This window comes from Dendrobates tinctorius, unplaced genomic scaffold (assembly GCF_039654945.1).
Source record: "Dendrobates tinctorius isolate UK_male_01 unplaced genomic scaffold, ASM3965494v1 ptg000021l, whole genome shotgun sequence".
Lineage (NCBI taxonomy): Eukaryota > Metazoa > Chordata > Amphibia > Anura > Dendrobatidae > Dendrobates > Dendrobates tinctorius.
The window spans coordinates 19,005,980-19,030,245 of NW_027361689.1; the positions used below are offsets into that span (position 1 = coordinate 19,005,980).

The 24,266-nt window shown below is 43.0% G+C and overlaps 1 protein-coding gene across 1 annotated transcript in view; it reads right to left on the minus strand.

Moving 5' to 3' along the window:
- NTSR2 (neurotensin receptor 2) overlaps positions 1-19,124 on the minus strand; it is an 84,814-nt gene extending 65,690 nt beyond the window's left edge. Inside the window, exon 1 of the mRNA XM_073568242.1 lies at positions 18,231-19,124. Coding sequence (XP_073424343.1) covers positions 18,231-18,869 — 639 coding nt within the window. The 5' untranslated portion in view covers positions 18,870-19,124. The remainder of the gene's footprint in view (positions 1-18,230) is intronic.
- Between the last annotated feature and the right edge of the window lie 5,142 nt (positions 19,125-24,266).

A 24,266-nucleotide genomic window follows, 5' to 3' on the forward strand; every position in this document is an offset into this window, starting at 1 on the left:
TCAGGCTTCTGTGCCTCTTCTGGGTCGATAAGTGGTAGGCCAGAAAATTCTTCTTCTTCACAGTCGAAAGCAGTAGAAGGGAGTGTTCCAGGAACGTTTTGCACTCTCTCCAAGTGGTCTGGGTCTCATGACAAACAAGGACGTAGCATGTTTTGATGGACTACTCAAGTGGGGGCGTCTTCTTCCTCTTCAGGTTGAATCTCATAGACAGGATGTTCGGATCCAATCCGGCGTTTCACCCAGTACGGGTTTTTTTCCACCGATACTCCAACTTGCTCCGAGGTCGCTTGTCTCGAACCGATACTCGGTCTCCAGCCTTGAGAGATGTCCCTCACAGGAGCATCGTCTCATGTTCTTCAAGCTCCCAAAACTTGGTCTGTACCAATCGATGCAGAGTCTGTAAATGATGTCGATGTTCACGGACCCAGGTGGACACCCCCATCCACGGGTAGTCCCCCTCTGGGTCCAATTCCAGCTAATTGATCTCCAGCCCCTTTTTGCCAAACTGCAGGGTGTATGGCGTCGATCCAGTTGTGCTCTGCACCCGGCTGTTGTACACCCAAACTAACTCAACCACATACTCAGGCCAACGGACTTTCCTGTCCTCCTCCAGCATTCTCAGCATCTGAATCAGTGTCCAATTAAAATGCTCACAGGCTCCATTTCTTTGTGGATGGTAGGGTGTCGTTCTGGATTTCTCAATCTGATACAGGCGATGCAGTTCTTCCATCACTTGTCCTTGGAAACTGGTGCCTTGGTCAGAGTGGATTCTCTTTGGACAACCGTATACTCGGGTGAAGGCTCTGCAAATGGTCTCTGTCGCCAATTCGGCAGTCTGATCTAGGTTCGGAGTTACCACAGCAAGTTTGGTAAAATGATCGTTTATCACCAGACAGTGTTCATATCCAAGGTGAGCTGGACCCACGGTCAAGTAGTCGATCATCAATACCTCTAGGGGAGCAGAAGTTAGAATGGTCTGCGTAGGGGCCATCTGTTCCGGAGGCTTGGCTAGTTCACAGTTCCTGCATCTGTGACAAGCTTCATGTACTGCAGTCTTTTGCCGAGGATGGTAGACCAATTTCTGCAGCCACTGGAACGTCTTCTCTGGGCCAAAGTGGGCCCCTCCCTAATGAGCTTCGGTGGCTACATCACTGATCAGCTTTTCGGGGAGCACCACTTGCCGGGTGACTCCCAACACTCGTGCTAACTACACTTTCCAATACAACAAGCCATCTTTTAACTGGAGCCTCTCCCACTGCCAGAGTATCTGCAGTGTTTCAAGGGACAGGGCCTCTCTCTCACTTCGGCTGGGCGTTGCTTCAAAGCCACCCATTGCTTCAACTGAGCGAGTTCTCTATCCTCCTGCTGAAGCCGTACCCAGTCATCTTGGGGTCGTCCCAGGGTGTGTAATCCGGACACTTCCCTGATCTGTCCCTGTATTGCAGCCAACGTCCTGGCGGGGTTCCAAAACCCAGGGATCTCTTCGGCCTCCAGCTCTTCGTCCCGGTTATGCCCAGGTCGCTTTTGAGTCACTCTGAATAGAGCATCAGCATGTGTATTCTCAGCTCCTCTCCGGTATGGTACTTTGGTACTTTGCCATACGGGCCACCTATCTCTGCTCTAGGGCCCGTATGGCCCTAGTTTCACATTTTCTAGGTGTGCCAGAGGATTGTTATCTGTGTGTACCAAGACTTCAGACCCGGACAGGTAATTAGCGAATTTCTCGGTCACTGCCCACACTAATGCCAGCAGTATCAGCTGTAATTATCTGGATTTCGTTCAGAGTCGTGGAGAGACCGGCTCACATAAGCAATCACTTGCTCTTTTCCGTCCTGCATCTGCGACAATACAGCTCCTAGTCCATGTAGACTTCCATCGGTGTGGAGGATGAAATGTTGAGAGAAGCGTACATAGGCAGGTATGGGTGCTTCTGTCAGGGTCATTTTCAGGACTCGGAAAGCTTTTTCCTGGCTATCTCCCCACTGGATGGTCCGATCCTTTGCACCGGACGCCCTTCAACAATTCCAGCAACGGATTAGCAAGGACTCGCGGTGGATGCCGTGTCATTGCCCTACATGCTGCATACTGACCGGACCGACTCTGCAAAGCTTTGACTTTTGTCCCTACTCCCGGGGGGACCACTTACCTTTTGGTTCTCCCTCTTTTGAGCATTATGCAAATGACAGCAGTACAATACATAGTACTGTGATGAAGGTCAAAGTGACCGAAACGTCTATATTGTATGTACTGTATATTAAAAATCACTTTTTCACTGGAAATCATATATACTGTGTGAAATAAGTCTCAGGCATAGTGGTTACTTGAGAGCTGGTATCAACTAAACAGCGGACGGCCCGACCATCCATTTCGGCCCATACAAGAGGACTCAGAGAAACTAAACTTGTGGGACTTCTGTGGTGCTAATAAAAATATGGATATCTTATAGCCTACATATTGTAATATATTGTTTATATGCTTTGATATAGTGTGGTCATTAGACCAAGGATGGAAAGTATTGCAAATATGAAATATGGTTGTTTGAATCCAAACACTATATTGCAATATACTATGGTGTAATATCATTAATGCTGAACTTTGACACTGAGCCACAAAGTGTTTGCTCTGTGTCAATACCGTAAGACAAGGAATTTTTCTGTGGTCTTTGAAGCTCTGTGTTTCAAAGATTCATTATCCTGATTTGTACACAAGTGACCACTGTGATATTTGCGTTGACAAACAGTCATAGATACTGAATACTTTCACTTGGGGGGTGGTTGATGGGAATTCTACAAGGAGCTTTCCAACTAATTCTGTGTGGTGTATTCTTACAATAGGAATAACAACTGTATAGATAATGAATATTTATGCTGCTTGAGCAAGGAAGTCTTGTGCTCAATAATAGTATGATTCTCGATACACAAGAGAGACCAAAATGTTATGGTCTCATGTAGCAATATTGGGTCATGCATGACATCAATAATCGAGGACCAATTGTGATACACATCTTGACATGTATGAGTGTGTGTCTGAGTTACGATAGGTATCCAGTTTTCAGAATAGGTGATTATGGAAGTCATGCTGCCCATCTTAGAGCATTATGCTATGAGCATGAAGAGTTAACTTTGTAATAAGCAACATATGTTGAACTTTGAACAGTGATAGACTACTTTGACAAGTTGACCAGAGGCAAACAGATCCTGGGTTATAATCAGTAGCAAAACATTGTGCTATTGTTAAGAGACATGCTAATGGCAAGCGAATCTCTGGTTGGTGCAAACAAACTAAGGGTACCGTTACACCTAGCGACTCACCAGCAATCCCGACCAGCGATATGACGCGGTCAGGATCGCTGGTGAATCGCTAGGTGGTCGCTAGTGAGCTGCCACTCAGGCAGATCTCACCAGCGACATCGCTGGGGACGGGGATCGCTACTTACCTGTCAGATGCGGCGATCCTGCGTCCTCCCGCCCGGCTCCACGCGTCGCTCATCGTCACAGCAGGAAGCGCCGCAGGAAGTGACCGACGAGGAATGATCCAGGAGCTTCTCGCGCGATCAGCGATAACCAGCGGGGGAGCGGGTCGGAGGTAAGTATCACATGCAGCGATATCGCTAGCAATATCGCTGTAACGTCACAAAATCGGTGACTTTACAGCGATATTGCTAGCGATATCGCAGTGTGTAACGGGGGGGCTTTAGATTGTAGTATCCTATAATAAACAGACCTTGAAGTCTTGTGCTGTTATCAAGACAACAACATACTGTGCAGAGTCAAGATTCTGATGCAGACTAAACATACTGCACAGTTGTAATGTGGGAGTGTTGTGTATAAAAAGGTGGACCCTATGTCAGTGAGGAGAGGGGACATTTCCAGGAAGGGACATTTCCAGAAGCTATCGTGGGTGCACGGTTTCTGTGATGACAAGACCAGAGTATTTTCCTTCTCGACACTGTGGTCCCTCCAGTAGAGAAGTGATGCTACAATGCTTGGTAATGTATAGTATGAATACTTATTTCTCCATGTACTATAATTCATAATAATTGTATGATTAACATGAAATTAATTAACAAGACAGGGTAATATTATATCTGCCATTCCATTAATTTGGTGTTTTATAATCATTGTATAATAAAATTGTGTTATATCCAAGTAGTAGCCTTCTTTAAAGCCGTATCCAAACCTTATTGCTGAACAGTTGGCAATACAACTTCCTTTTCTCCTTCTTGACTGCTCAGGCTCCAGGCAGCGTCCCCCAGCCACAAAGCCCGCTAATTTAACGGACGGCGGTTGGGGGTTCTTCCACGGCGCGTGCATCCTCTGGCATAATGTCCAATGTCTGCGCATGTGAAGCAAATCGGCAGTTTTTCTGTGCGAGGTTGTCTCTTTTCGTGGCAGGGCTTGGGATCAGTTTTTCCTCCGGAGGGGTCCAGGGTTATGGGATGCTTCTTTCTTAAGTCAGACCATTTTCTCGCATGTCCTGAATTTCCTTCTGGATTTCGCTCACCCAACTTAGTTCAGTTGCAAGCGGAAGGGATACCTCCCAGCTCCGGACCTTCTGTCACCCCCTGCTCTTGTTCACGCGCGTGCGCCTCCGCTCCAACCTCCAGAAAAGATGTGGATTAACCCACAAGCGCTACCACAGGGCCTGTTTAAGCAGCGCATCTCTAAAGCCTGCCACTAGCTGGTATCTCAGAATTATATCAGGGGGTCCGACGCCTACGTCATCCCGCTTAGCGATCGCAGCATGGATCTCCTGCAACGGTTTCAAATATTAGGTCACCGACTCCCCCTCCCTTTGCACACGACTAAACAAGCGCATGCGCAATTCCCCGATATCCGTAGGGTCCCCGTACATTTCCTCTAGGATTTGTAATGCCTTGGTAAAGGTGTTTCTCTCATGCGTGGGCAAAAACAAGATAGAACATCTCAATTCTCTATCCAGGACCATCATGGCAATCTCTGCCTGCATCACAGGGGTTATGGGGTGCATCCTCAACATGCCCTTGACCCGCTCAGTCCAGTCCCATAGTAAAGTGTTTCTCCCTGTGAACTTCGGGAGGTTGCTCAGCATGTCTCCCAGTGATATACTGGCCCTTGGGGCACCCATGACCGCTTGGTCTGTCTCTTCCAAGCCTATGGACTGCATCCTGCTGACTACGCCAAGTGTGAGCAGGCTCGGGATGCAGTGACAGACAGGAGGCAAAGCAGGGGTTATCAATTTTTACCATTTTAATTGAACAGGGGGTTAACTCCTCATAGGTAGATGAAGGGTTAAACGAGGGAATAAAACAGTCCAATTACAAAGGATATGCAGAGTTAATGAAGGTAACGGCAGTTCTTTTGTACACTTATCGTGTCAGAAGTTCCTCAGACTGCAGATACTACTTGGGGGTTAGTAGCGCCAACGACAGCTGGCGCGATGCTTGTCCAAGAAGTTTCTGCTGGTAATGGCGGTCCGTCTTCTGGCAGCAGCGGTCAGTCTCTGGGACCTTCCGCTGAGCCCCTAGTCCATAAGCAAATGCGGCCGGAGCAAACAAGGCCGCAGCACTATTAGGGTCCAATGTGAACGGTCAGGTATGTACTGGTAAGGTGGGCCGCAAACGTCTGTCCAGTACCCGGTTTTCTCTATGCGGCACGTGCGCTGTACTCACGGTCACGAAGCGCACGGCACCTCGCTTTCTGCCAGTTACCGGACACACTGCACTTCTCCCTCTGTAATCCCCGTTGGTGATGACGGGGGTACTCGGATGCGGGCCAGCGCAGTCCCAGTGCTCAATGGACAGAGCACTCCTCTCTCGGTGCTGCGCGCTGCCTGTTCCCGCCTACACTGACTGCTTCCGCGCATGCTGTGACTGCTGCCGCCTAGCCACACCCCCTTCTTCTGAGTGCAAAGGTATGTCCGGTCTCTTACTCTTTCCCCTGGATAACAGAGACGACAGCCGCGACAGTTCTTGACCCGGCACAGGACAGGAACCAACGGCCCGGTTCTCCTCCTTACTCCCAAACTTTTGCATTTTAACATTTCCTTTTTTCAATTTTTAAAATGTAGAAGATAAATATATATACAGTACAGACCAAAAGTTTGAACACACCTTCTCTTTCAAAGAGTATTCTTTACTTTCATGACTATGAAAATTGTAGATTCACTTTGAAGGCATCAAAACTATGAATTAACACATGTGGAATTATATAATTAACAAAAAAGTGTGAAACAACTGAAAATATGTCTTATATTCTAGGTTCTTCAAAGTAGCCACCTTTTGCTTTGATTTCTGCTTTGCACACTCTTGGCATTCTCTTGAAGAGCTTCAAGAGGTAGTCACCGGAAATGGTTTTCACTTCACAGGTGTGCCCTGTCAGGTTTAATAAGTGGGATTTCTTGCCTTATAAATGGGGTTGGGACCATCAGTTGTGTTGTGCAGAAGTCTGGTGGATACGCAGCTGATAGTCCTACTGAATAGACTGTTAGAATTTGTATTATGGCAAGAAAAAAGCAGCTACATTTACAAAAATTTCTACATTTCTGTATTTTTCAGTCAAGATGGGGTGCAGAGTGTACATTAATGAGAAAAAAATGAACTTTTTTGAATTTACCAAATGGCTGCAATGAAGCAAAGAGTGAAAAATGTAAAGGGGTCTGAATACTTTCCATACCCACTGTATATTTGGATTTCTTTAATCACTTTTTTAATTTTGCGCTTTCGTTTTTTTCTTCCCCTTCTTCCGAGAGTATCAAATAAAAGCAGCAAAGGGATTCTTAGTGGTAGTAAGGTGTCTATAGTGCTTAGGTGAAATTACAGTGTGGGGTTGAATAGAACTAATATCCCTGCGACCAAGAACCGGACCTGAGTGATAATATGTGGACAGTCGGAAAAATACAAGGAGAAAGAGAGTTAATCAGGTAAAAATAACAGGACAAACTGCAATGAAAGATTTAAAATATAAAATTTTGACAAAAAGGACGCACACACAGGACAATAATAATAATAATGAAGCTGGGTGAAAAGGGTGTCAAAATGATATGCACAGTATGGAAAATATCATATACATTTGAAAAAGACAATAGGCAGAGTTGTACAGAATATTTACTAGTAAGTAAAGTGCTAGAGCGGTGTAACAGGAGCGAGTGTTACCATAAAATCATAATCAAAGGCTCTCAAAGCACCAGGTAACATCACAGAACAATGAGATGCAGGTTCAGTTAAACTCTATTGCCGTGTGGACCCACAAGGCAATAGATAAAAGCCATCAGCCAATCGGAAGCTGGAAGCTGACGTCAGCAAGCACATCGCCGGCGTATGATGTCAATGTCATTCGCCGGCGATTTTGCGCTTGAAATTCCTGGAGGGAACATCGCCACAGGAACGTGGCCAGGTAAGGAGAAAGGATTTGTTTTTTATTTTTATTGAAAGTGGCAAGCCACAATATGTTTCAACAGCAGGATGTAGACACATGGACCATGTATCTCCATCCGGCCCGGGGCAGAGTAGAGACATGGGGCAGAATGGAGACAAGGTGCAGAATGGAGACACGGGTGTATAATGTCACTGGTGATAACTGTATTACCTGTACACTACACACTATATACAGAGCTCCTGTGTATAATGTCACTGGTGATTACTGTATTACCTGTGCAGTATACACTATATACAGAGCTCCTGTGTATAATGTCACTGGTGATTACTGTATTACCTGTACACTATACACTATATTCAGAGCTCCTGTGTATGATATCACTGGTGATTACTGTATTATGTGTACACTATACACTATATACATAGCTCCTTTGTATAATGTCACTGGTGATTACTGTATTACCTGTACACTATACACTATATACAGAGCTACTGTGTATAATGTCACTGGTGATTACTGTATTACCTGTACACTATACACTATATTCAGAGCTCCTGTGTATGATATCACTGGTGATTACTGTATTATGTGTACACTATACACTATATACATAGCTCCTGTGTATAATGTCACTGGTGATTACTGTATTACCTGTACACTATACACTATATACAGAGCTACTGTGTATAATGTCACTGGTGATTACTGTATTACCTGTACATTATACACTATATACAGAGCTCATGTGTATGATATCACTGGTGATTACTGTATTATGTGTACACTATACACTATATACATAGCTCCTGTGTATAATGTCACTGGTGATTACTGTATTATGTGTACACTATATACATAGCTCCTGTGTATAATGTCACTGGTGATTACTGTATTACCTGTACACTATACACAATATTCAGAGCTCCTGTGTATGATATCACTGGTGATTACTGTATTAACTGTACACTATATACATAGCTCCTGTGTATAATGTCACTGGTGATTACTGTATTACCTGTACACTATACACTATATACAGAGCTCCTGTGTATAATGTCACTGGTGATTACTGTATTACTTGTACACTGACACTATATACAGAGCTCCTGTGTATGATGTCAATGGTGATTACTGTATTACCTGTACACTATATACAGAGGTCCAAAGGAAAGACAGCCCCCCACATGTATTGACGGTGAAACAAGATGAAAACACAAACAAAGGCAGAAAAATAGGCTGAGCAAACAATGGGGCCCGACTAACTAGAAAGGACAGGAAAGGAAAGACACTGTCTGCAATCTGCCAAAAACCCTACCAAAATAATGTCCAACACTTCTGATAAAAAAATTAACCCTGAAGTCACTAGACTTCTCCCACTATATCAGCACTCTGAAATATTCTGAGACAGAGCAAAAAGAGGCCAATCTAATAAGGGACCAAAAGGCAAATACAGATAAATAGGAGTGGAAATTCAGCACAACCCCAGCAGAGGCTGGCTGACCACAAAAAACTGAATTGACCAACAAGAGCAAGTGTGAACAATAGCAAAAACAAACTTAACTTGAGAAGGCTGGAACAGAGCTGAAGTCCAAGACCTGAGAAGCAGACTGAATCACCAGCACCAGGATAGGGCGTCAGCTGTATTATATCCAGTCTGATACTCCATAGATCCAATCGTTATCCTCATCAGGTGACAGATCACTACCAAATAAACCAACCTCATTACCTCTTGTCACCACCAGAGGGAGAACGGAAGGAGAACTCTCAACTGGTGGAGCAGAAAATGAGTTCACAACAGTGCCCCCTCTTGGGGAGGGGTCACCGAACCCTCATCCATGCCACCAGGCCGATCAGGATGGGCCCGGTGAAAAGCACGAACCAATTTATTGGCATGAATATCAGAGGCAGAGACCCAAGAATTATCCTCTTGGCCATAACCCTTCCATTTGACCAAATACTGGAGTCTCCGTCTAAACAAACGAGAATCCAATATTTTCTCTACCTCATATTCCACATTGCCTTTAACCAATACAGGGTCAGGAGGTGCCGCCACAGGAACTACTGGCTCAACAAACCTCTTCAACAGTGACTTGTGAAATACGTTGTGGATTTTGAACGTAACTGGAAGAGCCAATCGAAAAGAAACAGGATTAAGAATCTCCAAAATCTTATAAGGTCCAATAAATCTTGGCTTAAATTTTGGAGATGCAACCTTCATAGGAATATTCTTAGACGACAACCAAACCATATCACCCACTTTAAACCGGGGACCAATGGTCCTTTGCCGGTTAGAAAAACGCTGGTCCTTTTCCTGAGAGAGTGACAACTTATCCACCACTTGGTCCCATACCTGCTGCATTCTCACAACCACAGTGTCCACTCCTGGGCAGGACGAAGATTCCACTTACCCTGAAGAGAATCGAGGATGAAACCCAAAATTACAGAAAAAGGGTGACATCAAAGTGGCAGAACTAGCTCTATTGTTCAGTGCAAATTCGGCCAAGGGCAAAAATGAGACCCAATCATCTTGACCAGCAGATATAAAACATCTTAAATAAGACTCCAGGGTCTGCTTTGTTCTCTGAGTCTGCCCATTGGTCTGGGGATGAAACGCGGAGGAGAAGGATAACTGAATTCCCAGATTGGAACAAAAGGCTTTCCAGAATCTGGAAACAAACTGGACCCCTCTATCGGACACAATGTTCTCAGGAATCCCGTGTAACCGAACCACCTGTTGTAAAAACAAGGGTACCAATTCAGCAGAAGATGGCAACCTTGGGAGTGGTACAAGATGGACCATCTTCAAAAATCTATCACAAATCACCCAGATAACAGTCATTCTCTGAGAGACAGGAAGATCAGAAATAAAATCCATTGAGATATGGGTCCATGGCCTCTTGGGCACCGGCAGGGGCAACCCACTAGAACGAGAACAGTGTTTAGACCGAGAACAAGTTCCCCAGGACTGTGCAAAATTCCTGACATCACGAGACAAGGCAGGCCACCAAAACGAATGACTCACCAAATCTCTGGTACCAAAAATACCTGGATGACCAGCCAATGCGGAGCAATGGACTTCAGACATCACTCTCTTTCTCCACTGGTCAGGAACATACAATCTTCCCATAGGGCAACGCTCAGGCCTATCCTCCTGAAATTCCTCCAGGGCGCGTCTCAAATCGGGCGAAATGGCAGAAAGAACTACCCCCTCACCTAGGATAGCAGTAGGCTCGGTCACATTGAGAGAATCAACAAAGAAACTCCTAGAAAGGGTGTCTGCCTTAACATTCTTAGTGCCCGGAAGAAAAGAGACCACAAAATTAAAACGCGTGAAAAACAAGGCCCATCTAGCCTGTCTAGGATTCAAGCATTTGGCCGACTCCAGATAAGTCAGATTCTTGTGATCGGTGAGGACCACAAATTGATGTCTAGCTCCCTCCAAGCAATGTCTCTACTCCTCAAATGCCCATTTCATGGCCAGCAATTCCCGATTCCCCACGTCATAGTTACGTTCAGATGGGGAGAACTTTCGAGAAAAGAAGGCACAGGGATTCATCTTAGAAGTCACAGGGTCTTTTTGGGACAAAACAGCTCCTGCACCAATCTCAGAAGCGTCTACCTCCACTTGAAATGGAAGTGAGACATCAGGTTGCCGTAAAACTGGAGCTGAAGTAAATCTCTGCTTAAGCTCCTGAAATGCTGAGACAGCCTCAGGAGACCAATTCAGCACAACAGCTCCCTTCTTGGTCAGATCAGTCAGTGGTTTGACAATACTAGAAAAATTACCTATAAATTTATGATAGAAAGTAGCAAAACCCAAAAACTTCTGGAGAGCCTTCAAAGAAGTAGGCTGAACCCAATCATAAATGGCCTGTACCTTGGCCGGGTCCATTTCAATAGTCGATGGAGATAAGATAAATCCCAAAAATGAAATCCTCTGTACACCAAAAAGGCATTTCGATCCCTTAACAAACAGGGAATTCTCCCTCAAAATCCGGAACACAGTCCGGACATGTTCCACATGGGAATCCCAATCACTAGAAAAGATCAAAATATCATCCAGATAGATGATCAAAAATTTATCCACAAAGTCCCGGAAAATATCATTCATGAAGCACTGGAAGACAGAAGGGGCATTCAAGAGCCCAAAAGGCATCACCAGGTACTCAAAATGTCCCTCCGGAGTATTAAACGCTGTCTTCCATTCATCCCCGTGCTTGATGCGAATAAGATTATACGCCCCCCTGAGGTCAAGCTTAGTAAACCAGCAGGCACTCTTAACTCTGGAGAATAAATCAGACATCAGAGGTAACGGGTACTGATATTTAACTGTCATTTTTTTAAGGAAACGATAATACACGGTCTTAATGAACCATCTTTCTTGGCCACAAAAAAAAACCCAGCGCCTAAAGGTGACGAGGATGGTCTAATATGACCCTTCTCCAACGACTCCTTAATATAGGATCGCATAGCATCATGTTCGGGTAATGATAAGTTGAAAAGCCGACCCTTGGGAAATTTACACCCAGGCATCAACTCAATTGCACAGTCATAACTCCTATGAGGAGGCAAAGACGCAGACTTATTCTCACTAAATACATCAGAGAAATCAGCCAGATAATCAGGAATATCATGAGACTGAGGAGAGGTGGAGAAAACAGGAGCGTCCCTAAGAACACACTGACAACCCCAACTCACCACAGACCCAGATTTCCAATCCAAAACTGGGTTATGAGTTTGCAACCAGGGGAAACCCAGAACAATAGTATCATGCAAATTATTCAGCACCAAAAATTTACAATTTTCTTGGTGGTCTGGGGCAAGTCGCATTATCACCTGGGTCCAATACTGAGGTTTATTCTCCGCCAAAGGAGTGGCATCAATACCCCTCAAAGGAATAGGCGTCTGCAGAGGCGTCATGGACAAACCACAATGTTTAGCAAAGTCCAAATCCATCAGATTCAGAGCTGCTCCTGAATCCACAAAAGCCTTAGTGGAAAATGTGGACAAGGAGCAGATCAGAGTAATTGCCAAAAGGAACTTAGGTTGTACACTGCCCACAGCAAATGTGTGTGCAAAACGTTTCTCTCGTTTAGGGCAGACAGAAATAGTATGAGAGGCGTCTCCACAGAAAAAACACAGCTTATTACGCCTTCTAAACTCCTGACGCTGCGCCCCAGACAAAACCCCATCACATTGCACAGGTTCAGACATTTGTTCAAAAGGTGGCAGCGCCTCCTGTGTAGTTTTACGTTCACGTAAACGCCAATCAACTTGAATGGCCAATGACATAGAGCCATCCAGACCAGAGGGAACAGGAAATCCCACCATAACATCTTTTACAGTCTCTGACAAACCTTTCCGAAAGAGAGCTGCCAATGCACTATCATTCCATGTAGTAAGGACCGCCCACTTTCGGAATTTTTGACAGTACAACTCTGCAGGATCCTGACCCTGGTCTAATGCCAACAGGGTTCTCTCAGCTTGATCAACGGCATTAGGTTCATCATACAACAACCCCAAGGCCTGAAAAAATGCATCCACATTAGTCAGAATAGGATTTTCAGGTGTCAGAGAAAAAGCCCCATCCTGGGGATCGCTGCGCAGCAAGGAGATGACAATTTTAACCTGCTGCACAGAGCTCCCTGATGAGTTAGGCTTCAAGGCAAGAAATAATTTACAATTATTCTTAAAATTCAGAAATTTAGACTGATCCCCAGAAAACACATCAGGAGTAGGAATCTTGGGTTCAGCAGCTTGTGACTGAATGAGATAGGTGGAAATTCCCTGTACTTCAGCAGCAAGTTGCTCCACACGATCAGACAGTTGCTTAATCTCCATTAGGAAAAAGAAAAAAAAAATTCTCCTACGGCCCCAGAGAAAAAGAGGAAAAAATATAAAAAAAAAAATTCTGACACTTTTTTTTTTCCTTTTTAAACAATTTTCTCCTGCTTTTGAGCACCCTAGAATCTGCGGTATGTCGTGGAGCGTACCTATGATGATCCTAGATGCCTCATCACAACCGGAGAGCTACATAAGCCTAAAGCAGGAAAAGAGGAAAACTAACTGCCCCAGAGCAGACCCCAAAGAAAAGACAGCCCCCCACATGTATTGACGTGAAACAAGATGAAAACACAAACAAAGGCAATAAAATAGGCTGAGCAAACGATGGGGCCCGACTAACTAGAAAGGACAGGAAAGGAAAGACACTGTCTGCAATCTGCCAAAAACTCTACCAAAATAATGTCCAACACTTCTGATAGCAAAATTAACCCAGAAGTCACTAGACTTCTCCCACTATATCAGCACTCTGAAATATTCTGAGACAGAGCAAAAAGAGGCCAATCTAATAAGGGACCAAAAGGCAAATACAGATAAATAGGAGTGGAAATTCAGCACAACCCCAGCAGAGGCTGGCTGACCAAAAAACTGAATTGACCAACAAGAGCAAGTGTGAACAACAGCAAAAACAAACTTAACTTGAGAAGACTGGAACAGAGCTGAAGTCCAAGACCGGAGAAGCAGACTGAATCACCAGCACCAGGATAGGGCGTCGGCTGTCTTATATCCAGTCTGATACTCCAGAGATCCAATCGCTATCCTCCTCATCATGTGGCAGATCACTACCAATTAAACCAACCTCACTACCTCCTGTCACCACCAGAGGGAGAACGGAAGGAGAACTCTCAACTGGTGGAGCAGAAAATGAGTTCACAACAATACACTATATTCAGAGCTCCTGTGTATGATATCACTGGTGATTACTGTATTACGTGAAACGAAAAAAGTGGTTTGGTACCGTGTTAGCCAGTAGAAAATATATATCAGCCTGATGAAGGGACATAAGCAGTCCCGAAAGCTTGCTTTGTAACAACATTCACTATTATTTGTTAGCCATTAAAAGGTATCATACCCACAAGATTCCTATTTTGTTTCTCTCACTGAGAGCACTTTATATATTCTGTATTACGTGTACACTGTACACTATATACATAGCTCCTGTCTGTGTATAATGTCACTGGTGATTACTGTATTACCTGTACACTATACACTATATACAGAGCTCCTGTGTATGATGTCACTGGTGATTACTGTATTACCTGTACACTATATACAGAGGTCATGTGTATGATGTCACTGGTGATCACTGTATTACCTGTACACTATACACAGAGCTCCTGTGTATAATGTCACTGGTGATTACTGTATTACCTGTACACTATACATTATATACAGAGCTCCTGTGTATAATGTCACTGGTGATCCCTGTATTACCTGTACACAGACACTGCATACTAAGTACAGAGCTCCTGTATATAATAGCACTTATGGTGATATTAGTATTCTGTTTTCTTTATTAATGATCAGTATTGTAGTATTCTGTCACTGTGGTGGTGATATGTGGTCTGGTCATGGTGTTGCGGTATTTGTCCCTTGTATGTGCTATTATTCGGTCACTGTGTGGTGGTAATATGTGGTCTGGTCATGCTTTGTTGCTATTTGTTCCTTGTATGTAGTATTATTGGTCACCATGTGGTGGTAATATGGGGTCTGGACATGGTGCAGTGGCATTTGTCCCTTGTATGTGATATTATTGCCATTTTAAAAATTGAAAAATAAATAAAAATATACCTAAATTGTGTTGCATATTCTAACAAATATTTAATAGGCTAAAGTAGAGTAGGGCCCGGCTAAAAGAGTCTACCTTGTCGTGGTGGCAGATTAAAACATCTTTTGGCCAATACAAAAGCTGCCGGCTATATGTGTGATCTAGTGATGGCAACTGTTAACGTGTGATTGGTGAGAAGTGGTGTTTTTCCAAGAGAGAGCGGTGGGGCTGTGGACAGTTCGAGGGGTGGAGGTGGGGCAGGGGTGGAGCCTGGGTGGAGTCTCAAAGGGGCCCCAAAAATTTTGCCAGTATGAGGTCCCAAAATTCCTAGTGGCAGCCCTGCCACCCCAACACTGCCGACGTCTTTTATATTTGCAAATTTTAGTGCAACCTAGATATTTCAAGATATTTATGCCTGAATTTTGAAAAAAAAACAAAAACAAAACACTGATGAATTGGAATTGGGCTAAAATATTTTCTGTAGCATATGAACAGAGTTGGAGAAAGCTCATTGATTTGAACAGGATGCAACTTTTTGACAGATTTAAAAGACACCTTTGGGGCATTTTTGTCTCCATTAATTGCACATATTTTTCGATAAAAATATTTTTTACAATTGGATTTCATTAAAAATTTTGCACCATTTGCCTTCTGTAGCCTCTGTGTATTGCATTGCTTTTACGGTCTGTAGAATTAGGTAACTGAGAATCCGTCAGTGAGTTCTTTCTCATGGGAGAGTTTGTAACTCTTTTATCTGTCATTTTCTGAACTCCTCTCAACTGGTTTATGAACACAGACCACATCAATACAAAAGCTAAACTTTGTGATCATAAAACAGGAAAGAAGAGTTCAGAAAAATACATATGAAAGATTTACAAGCGCCTCATCAGAATAAGCTTACTGACGGGTTCTCAGTCAACTCATTCTGCAGCCAGCAATGTGTAGGCAAACAAATGAGCCTGTAAAAGTCAAAACTGTGCAAATTTTGTTTTTGTTTTTTTTTTAGCTCAAAACAAATGCATTTTTAGTGCACTGCCCGTTTTCCTCGATACATAGTGCTTTTAATTTAGCCCAAAAAGTTCTACTTTGGCTTCATCTGATCAGGGCACCTTCTTCCACATGCTAGCTATCACCCATACATAGCATGTGAAAAAAGCTGCTCTGGTCATATAAAACCAAAGTAGAATTAACAAACACTGCACATCACCCTGAAAACATCATCCCCACCATCACATATGGTGGTAGCATTGTGCTGTAGGGATGCTTTTCTTTAGTAGGGACAAGTAATCTGGTCAGAGTTGAGCTAAATACAGCACACTTCTTTTGGAAAACCTATTACCGGCTGCAAAAGACATGAGACTGGGGTGTAGGTTCACCTTCCAGCAGGACAATGACCCTAAACATCCTACCAGAGCTACAATTAATGATTTAGAGCAAAGCATATTCATGTCTGTGAATGGCCCAGTCACCGTCCAGACCAAAATCCCATTGACAATATCTAACAGGACGTGAAAATTGCTGTTCACAGACGACTCCATCCAATCTCACTGAGCGAGAGCGAGTTTGCAAGGAAGACTGGGCAAAAAGCTTAGCATCCAGATATGCCAAGCTGATAGAGACAGTCCTCAAAAGACTTGCAGCAATAATTGCAGTAAAAGGTTGTCCTATAAAGTAATAATTCATGGTGGGTCTGAATACAAATGCATGTCACAATTTTCAGATTTTCATTTAAAAAATAGAAAATCATGTATAATTTCCTTTTCACTTCACAAATACTTGCTGCTTTGTGCTAGCATATCACACAAAATCCCAATAAAATATATATTGTTAGTGGCAGAGTTTTGTTCTTCCCAGGACTAGTTAGTTCACCGGAATAGTTGGAGTTAATAACTGGGACAAGCACAGAGTGGTAGGGGTTATGCATGGACATAGGAGACATCAGAGATGTGCAGGGGGACTGAAGCTGGTTGGATCCAGGGATCTGGCCAACTTCAGACCAGCGGGAGCAGGCTGTAAAGCATAGAGCCTGTTCACACTGATCACTCTTTACTTAGGTAACCAGACACTTTGGGACTTTAAGGTGGCTGGTAACCTTGGCAATGATCAGTACACTTTAAAATTAAAAATCCTTCTGTTCTTGAGAACGGTATGATTTTCAGTAAGAGGTAAATTGCAAAGTCGCATATTTATACAAACACTTTATCATTTTGTCCATTTATATACTTGAAACAACCCCTTTATGTAAAAAAAAGTCCCTTTATATGTCCATCAACAAATAGAGTTGCACTCTGTAGCGATATAACATGAAAACATGAAATATATGAAATATGAGTTGCATTACGGCTCTAGAAAATAGGAAAAATTGAGAATACTTAGCGCATAAATTGGCCAATTCATGTATGCCCAGCAGCCTCGGTAAGGTAATTCTCTCTGCTGGGAACCTGCCCTAATGTGATTCCACTCTTAGGCTGAAGCCTGCATTTATGTGAGTAGATAGGATCCTACAATGATTACAGCCGCCGAAGATTTCAGCACAGAATCTGTACAGGAATCCATGAGAAATCTGAATATACCCTAAATGTGATGGAATGGGGTGTGCCAAAGGACGAAGTCAGCTCAACGACATGTGACACAGTGAGCTCTCCTACATCTTCAGATAACCATTCTACCATACCATTTATTATAAACTCTGGGATATCCAAACTGGAATATTGTAAAACTATGAAAACTGCAGAGATAATCTATTTACACAGAAATTCAGGCGATTACTTTTCCCTTTACTTAGAGCCAGGTCAGTCCCGTAAGATCAGCGCAGACATATCTCATGTCATCTTTCCGATACATTTACTGATGTAGCAGAGCAGAGTTTGTCAGAAAAGGCAGAGTTGAGGCTGAAGGACAGGAGATTGCAGACTAAAATTTACAGCAAATTTCTTAACAAAATCTTACCACTAATATTTGTAAAAATTATTTTTTTCCATGTCAAAGTTCCCGCAGCCTCTTTTTTCTATTGTGTTTGTTCTCTCTGTCAATCACTCCTGTCTCCTGAGCTACGCAGCTCTCGGGGGTTTTCTTTTGTGCGATCTCAGGATCCGGACCCCTTACTGATTTCCTTGCAATTAAAATGATGCAAAAATGGAGCAAAATGTGTCAAAGGTTTAGTTAATCTTCCAGTCCATGAGCAAAACAAAGTTACATGACAAATTCAGTCTGCTACATTCTCGGATTATAAATGATGGAATTGTAGTAAAAAATCTGGTACGTACCTGTATAAAGATCTTCAGGGTGGCCGTAGACACCAAACTGGTGCACACTAAAGATGAGGGGTCAAGCTCTCCCTCTGGGTTCTGATACTTTACCCCCATGATAAAAGCCATGGGCAGGGCAAAGACGATAGAGGAGATCCATATGACAGAGAGAATCTTCTTGGTCCTCTTCCTGGACATGATCATCTTAGCCTTCATGGGATGACAGATGGCCAGGTACCTTTCACAGCTCAAGCTGGCAATGTTCAGCACGGTGGCGTAGGAGCAGATATCGCGCATGAAATAGTAACATCTGCACACGGCGTCCCCAAAAACCCAGGGGTAATGGAACCAGATGAAGTTATACAGCTCTATGGGAATACTGATTACCAGGATGAGGATGTCAGACAGTGCCAGGCTCACCAGGTGGTAGTGCACTGTGCCCTGTAAGCTGTGCAGGCTGCACTTCTTCAGGACCAGCTGTATGGTCAGCACATTCCCTATGGTACCCACCAAGAAGATGAGGATGTAAAGAACAGTGATGAACACTTTCGATGACAAGCTGGTGTCAACGCCCAATGGGTGAGACGTGTCTTTGGTGGCATTCGGAACTTCTTGGAACCAAGTGACATTGCTTAGCGCCAACGTCTCCGCTTCCATCCTGCAATTGGTTCCTCACACTGTTTAGATAGCACTAGAAGAACGTTTCTCCGACCAGGTGTGGACCACACGTCACTCCATGTCTTCTCCAGACCGGGTGTTTCCCACAGTTGAGTTATTCTGCTTCCCAAAGCCCCCCCACACTCATGAATTTGTTGAATGCACTTGTTTAATGGTCTGCTACCAGAGCCGTATGCCAATCACAATCCCATTGGAAAACTTAAACGACCTAAACGAATGCGTGAATGGATCATACTATGGAGGAGAAGTCTGTGAGCTGTGGAGAGCAGCAGCAGAAAGCCAGCAGAGGTGTAGGAGGTATTTCAGGGGCTGCAGACAGGGAGGGCTCTGCTTGCTGAGTTTTCTCAGCCAGGGACCTATCAGCTCATATGTTCTCCTCCAGACCCCATACAGTATAGTTTCCAAGGATTCGGTTCCTGGAGGTACAAATTAAAATAAATGAGACACTTAACAGGTGTGTGACTGCCGGTGTCTCAGCTGTGGGTATAGAAATGATAATCAGTTTTACATGTCACAATGACAGGAGATTACGTTACCTGCTGCAGAAATTACAGCTCGGAGCTAAGAGACCGGAGATCAAAGAAATATTAGAAAATCAGCCCTTTATCTTCTATGGAAATTCATGCACTGCCATGATATTCCTACACTGCCATGATAATCAACTGGGCTCACAATTGCATTATTTATTACCGTCTCCTCCCATAATGTTTTTTTATCTGATACCGCATGCTTAAATCGATGGGGGTTCGTAGTAGATTTGTGACTTCAAACCGAACAAAAGGAACAATGCAACAAGAAGAATGTCACAAAGTTGGAGCTTTGAGTGCAAAAGTAAAAATCCGAATAAGAAAACAGCCAAAGATACATGTGGGGCAGACGAAACAGCTGCAAAAGGGGTCACGTACCAATTCTGAGTGTGACAGAAAATTGCAGCGCACACTGGTTGCTCCCGTAAATCGGATGAGTCTCGCCCATTCAAGTGTATGGGTGCACAAAAAAAATCAGATGCCATATGGAGACACAGTGTAACATCTGATTTTTACAGATATATTACAATTCTGTAACATCGGAAACTAAATGGTCCTATAAATGATCAATAGCTGCTGCTGTAAAAAAAAACCAGATTGTATATGGACAAAAAGTGAAAAAAAATTGTCCCACTTTTCTGCATGAAGCTCTGAAGAAAAAAGAAGAAAAGAGATCATAGAAGCCTAGACAAGTAAAAAATTGTGAAAAACTATTAATCTTTATTAGAGACTAGCTGAAGAGCAAGGTGTTGCCTGGGCATAGTAACTAACTGTGGTTAGTTATAACAAATTATAATGATTATATTGTACGTAAAAACATTTCACATCATATAATCAACACTACAAATTTGCAACACAAATTAACTAAACAATTACCCAAGTATTGATAGTATTTTATTTTCGACTCATTCAAGAGCCTTTTGATAAACAACATTTTTTCCTTTCGGTGCAAAGATGAACAGAATTTTGGCAGTTCCTACTCTTTAGCAGGCCATGTAAAGTTGACCATGAGAAAAGCATGGAGATTGCAAATCGATCCCTACTGCTTTCAAGGACTGTCCATGAGCCTTGTTAATGGACATTGCAAATGCCAGTCAAACTGGAAAGTGGCGGCATTTAAAATCAAAAGGCAAATCAGATGGAATGAGTGGAATTGTTGGAATGAACATGTCCTCTCCTTTGGCACATCCTGTTGCTGAGCTCTGTATCTAATCCTATCTTGTGTGATACCGTCTGCTCAGCCGTGTATCTAATTATGTCCTGTGTGGTACTGTATGCTGAGCTGTGTATCTAATCCTATCCTGTATGATACTGTCTGCTGACCTGTGTATCTAATCCTATCCTGTGTGATACTGTGTGCTGTGCCGTGTATCTAATACTATCCTGTGTGATACCGTCTGCTGAGCCATGTATCTAATCCTATCCTGTGTGATACTGTCTGATCACCTGGGTATCTAATCCTATCCTGTGTGATACAGTCTGCTGAGCTGTGTATCTAATCTTATACTGTATGATACTGTCTGCTGAGCCGTGTATCTAATCCTATCCTGTGTGATACGGTCTTCTGAGCTGTTTATCTAATCCTATCCCATGTGATACTGTCTGATGACCTGGGTATCTAATCCTATCCTGTGTGATACTGTGTGCTGAGCCATGTATCTAATCCTCTCCTGTGTGATAATGAATTAAAATCACCACCTGGTGGAGGGCGGAGTGCTCGGTCAATAAGCTAACATACAAGGTGCCCATCAGATTTGAGGCCACCTTGACGTTGGCTGGTGGGCAGATAATATTTGGCCAAATTTTATACTAAGAGTCTCATATATTTTTCCTAATATTCTAAAGCTGTATTGCAATTCTAATTACATATATTCCACATTGACATGCCTTAGCATGATAGAGTGCAACCATTCTTTGTATAGTGCTCCATACAGTATAATTGGCCCCATATAGTACTACATACAGTATAATGGGTCCCATATATTGCTCCATACAGTATAATGAGCCCCATATATTGCTCCATACAGTATAATGAGCCCCATATATTGCTCCATACAGTATTATGGGTACCAGATAGTGCTACATACAGTATAATGGGTCCCATATATTGTTCCATACAGTATAATAGGACCCATATATTACTCCATACAGTAAAATGGGCCCCATATAGTGCTCCATGCATTATAATAGGTCACATATATTGTTCCATACACTATTATAGGGTCCATATATTGCTCCATACAGTATAATCAGTACAAAAAAAGGTCACCTACTAACAGATGGCATTGTGAGTTATAAATAGACTAGTGATTGATAATGTATAACTGCTCAAGAAAGGTTGAACTTGATGGATTTTTTTAACCCGTGTAACTATGTAACTCTTCCAATCACAGTCATTTTCTCCAACTGCTTTAGATCGGAAAATGAGTATATGCAGTGCACAATATGCAGTCTACCATAATACCGTATTGTGCGTATTGACTGCTCAATTCACTGCTATCACTCAGTCTATAGCGGCAGAAAATAATAGAAATGATAACATGTAAAATTCATTATTCCAGCAACAGAGCTCTCACATCTGTGAACGAGAATTAACCTTGTGTAGAAAAAAAGACCTACGGCCCCCATTAGATTCACTCCATTGTTATCAGTAAAATGGGTCAATGACCAACTGCACCCAAGAAAATAGCTTGGCATATAAATAGCAGATAGCGTTACAGTATGGCAGTCTGGAATTTTAGATGTAATGATAGACAGTCATCATTGAGTTTGCACCCAAAATTTTTAGTAAGTTGCTACATTTCTTTTATTATAAAATCAAAATTTTACGATATTTAATACACATTTTTTTTTTCAGTAGCTGTGCCAAAACCCTGAAACTTTCGACAAAACATTTTGAGTTCGTGAGAAACAGCGTACTGCACTCGGATGACATCTGAGTGCAGTTCGATTTCCACGGACTGACATAATGGAAAGATGAAGAACTTTTTTTCTCCATCTTCTCCTGATCTACTATATTAATAGTTTCTTATCAGACCCTTTGAAAGAATGTGGCACAAAATAAGATCACACGCCACACTGGAATTATACCAGAAAGTTTAATTTGTTTTATTCTTTTCAATGATTTTCCAATCAAACCTATTTCTATTTTCCGAAAAAGTGAGAAAAAAATGGACTATTGACTACAGTTCTGTGTGCCGTCATCGAGCACTAAAGCATAATAATATGTTGGGATGAATTTATAGTAATGAGCGGCTACAGATGTAGAGATCTGGATTGTTGCATGGAATCACACAGTTAATATATGAATTCACACCATTTTATTACCCACAAAACGCCGAGGAATAAAAATGGAATGTGATAAAATAAACATAATTAACAACACCTAAGTTGACAACACGCTGGGTTCTAAATCCAAGGTAATACAGAAATACACAAACATTAACCATGCACAGGCTGTGCTGTATATGTAGTAAAGGGTTACCCTATTCCATTGAATGTCAGAGGTTCTGTAGTACCCGGCAGTGGTCACTAAAGAGGACTAGAACACTAAAGTGCCACCTGCCGTACAGGAAGTAGCAATCCTAAAAGTCAATATCGACCCTCTAACGAGCCTTGCCACATGACTTAGAATAAAAACCAAAACCAAAATCTCAATTTACAGACGTGGTGTTTCGGGGTACTACCCCTCATCAGTGGAAAGTGTGAGATCTGGTTTGGCTGGGTAAGAGGATTCTGACCGGGATTCAAGGGATAATGTTTCTTTTTGCGGAGAGGAACACGTCAAACCTGACATGTTGAGGTGAGGAGACTTTAAAGCCTTGCAATGTTCCTCTGGGAAATATGGAAATTGTCTCTTCACAGAGGAAGAGGACGAATACTCTAGGGCCACCTACAGGAAGATTGTAAGACTGCTCCAGAAGGGAAAAAGAGCTGACAACTCAAACTCCTTTTGAAGCAGCGACCCCTATGCAGCTTATCTCCTCCTTTGGGGGTAATTAAGGAAAATCTTAACGGCTAGCAGATATGAGGCCAATCTTAGCTTTAATGCACAAGAATGCAGAGAACGGCAGATTTACAACCGGTAGAGGTAAGAGCCCCAGCTAAAAGACAACTTAAAATCCTTTGTCTAACTTAGGGGTGGTTCAAATTGCATTATGGCAGTTCGTTTAACGGATTGCGTTACAAAGCGGCATTAACGTGATGTAACGCATCCGTTAACACACCCAAAGACTGCTATAGACGAGCGCATCGCTAATGCATGTCATAATCGGCATGCGTTAGTGATGTGCCGTCATGCTGTGACGGACCCTAGGATGCAGTCTGCAGTGTTCGGGGGTCCATCACCGCTAGTGCAGATGTAGCATTGACTGACCGATCACAGCGTTCTGTGTGTGGGGACCGACAGCACGGGTCACTGCACCTCTTCCTGTGCCTCTCAGCTGTCACAGACAGCTATTGACACTGAACTGTCACTGCGTGTTTACAGTTTAAATGCATGACAGAGTCCGTCTTGGTGCGGGAACTGAAACCCGGCCATGACGGACTGTGTCCGTCACTGAACGCTAAGGGGTTAAAAGGCCTAAAGTTACAGATGACACAATTCATTTGTTTTAGGCAAAAAAAAAAGAAAAATGTCATGGTTTACATTTTAAAAATTACGAAAATGGGCCTATGCAAATATTTGGGCACCCTTGGAGATTTGTGCGCTCAGATTACTTTGACCAAGCTTTCAGACCTAAATTAGACTGTTAGGGTTATTGCTTGTTAACTATCATAGCTAGGAAAAGCCAGGTGATGCAAATTTCCCAGCTTTATAAAAACCTAGCATCCTCTAACCTTGTGTCAA